The sequence below is a fragment of the Fukomys damarensis genome, unplaced genomic scaffold, assembly GCF_012274545.1.
Source record: "Fukomys damarensis isolate Sample0158 unplaced genomic scaffold, DMR_v1.0_HiC HiC_scaffold_27, whole genome shotgun sequence".
NCBI lineage: Eukaryota > Metazoa > Chordata > Mammalia > Rodentia > Bathyergidae > Fukomys > Fukomys damarensis.
In genome coordinates this window covers 3,612,265-3,613,892 of record NW_022900939.1, presented here as the reverse complement: position 1 = coordinate 3,613,892, position 1,628 = coordinate 3,612,265, and the positions used below count along the sequence as shown (strand labels likewise).

The 1,628-nt window shown below is 46.5% G+C and overlaps 1 protein-coding gene across 1 annotated transcript in view; it reads left to right on the top strand.

Annotated features, from left to right (window-relative positions):
- The first annotated feature begins 792 nt into the window (after positions 1–792).
- LOC104851222 (putative olfactory receptor 5AK3) overlaps positions 793–1,628 on the top strand; it is a 9,556-nt gene continuing 8,720 nt past the window's right edge. Inside the window, exon 1 of the mRNA XM_033756609.1 lies at positions 793–1,608. Coding sequence (XP_033612500.1) covers positions 793–1,608 — 816 coding nt within the window. The remainder of the gene's footprint in view (positions 1,609–1,628) is intronic.

Sequence of the window (1,628 nt, the reverse complement as noted above, 5' to 3'; positions counted from 1 at the left end):
AAAAAAAAAAAAAAAAAAAAAAAAGACTGAGCACCAGATGGCAGATGGGCACCAGATGGCAGATGGGCACCATCTGGACCACAGAGGCTCAGGGCGGGCTGGGAACGGCAAGCAGGCCCAGCGCGCCACCTTACCAGGCGCAGGGAGGTGCGTAAGAAGTGGGTGCTGCACGCTGACAACTACCAAAGAACTTGGCAATGCTGGGACAATGCTGTGGCTTTATCAAATTTTGGTCCGAAACACACTGATGTTTTTCAACAAGAAAATGATCTGTTGCCCTAGATACCTCGATAAATACTTCTAAAGAAGACTGAAAATGGGCGCGGGTCCCTGAGAGTCAGAGGAGAGCTGGCAAAGAAGGGAGCAAGCACAAAAATAAGTCAGGGCAAGATCATGTCAAAATAGAAGGGTGGGTGAAGGTTCTCAGATGCAATAACTTCTATTTAGGTAGCTGATGTTGTAACTAAATTATATACAGCAAAAGAGAAGAGTTACTAAAGGTAAGCATATTTCATATACTACAATTAATGTGTTCATGAAATGACAGTCGGTAGCTGACCACAGAGCTGCTGTTCCACAGCAATTTCTCCAGAATGTGGAAATTATCTAAATTGAGGACCAGGTTCCAGCCTTTCAAACCCAAGTCAATTAGGCCACAGAAAACATTGTCTGAGTGACTATGAAATCAAATGTTACACCATTTCCAAATTCAGAATGAAAGACTCACAGTGGTTTTCTGTCTCTCTTATTGTTTCACTTTAATTTTTAGCTAATATTTCTTGTATGCTAACCATGGAAGAAAACAATGGGACTGTGGTGACTGAATTTATCCTCCTGGGCTTTGCCGGTCAGCACAGGTCCTGGCACATCCTCTTCACAGCCTTCCTGGTCATTTACGTGGCCACGCTGGTGGGCAACACGGGGATGATCCTACTCATCAAGATGGACCCCGCCCTTCACACTCCTATGTACTTCTTCCTCCAGCACCTGGCTTTCGTTGATCTCTGTTACTCCTCTGCCATCACTCCCAAGATGCTTCAGAACCTTGTGAGCAGGAACCGGTCCATCTCCTTCACGGGGTGTCTGGTGCAGATGTTAGTCTATGGGGCTTTTGCTACGAGTGACTGCTTCATCCTGGCTTCCATGGCCGTGGACCGCTATGTGGCCATCTGCAAGCCCCTGCGCTACCCAGTGATCATGTCCCAGAGAGTCTGTGTCCAGCTGCTGCTTGGCTCCTACATCATGGGTTTCCTAAATGCCTCTGTAAACACAAGTTTGACTTTCTCCTTGGACTTTTGCAACTCTAATTTAATTAATCACTTTTTCTGTGATGTACCTCCAATCCTGGCCCTATCATGCTCCAGTATTGACTTCAATATCATGGTCCTGACTGCCTTTGTGGGGTTTAACTTGACACTCACTGTTCTGGTCGTCATCTTTTCCTACATCTACATCTTGGCTGCCATCCTGAGGATGTCATCTGCTACGGGAAGGAGAAAGGTCTTCTCCACATGCACCTCCCACCTCACAGTGGTCACCACCTTCTATGGGACCCTGTCTTACATGTATGTACTCCATGGGATCAACCGGTCTCGGGAACAGGAAAAAGTGGCCTCTTTGTTTTATGG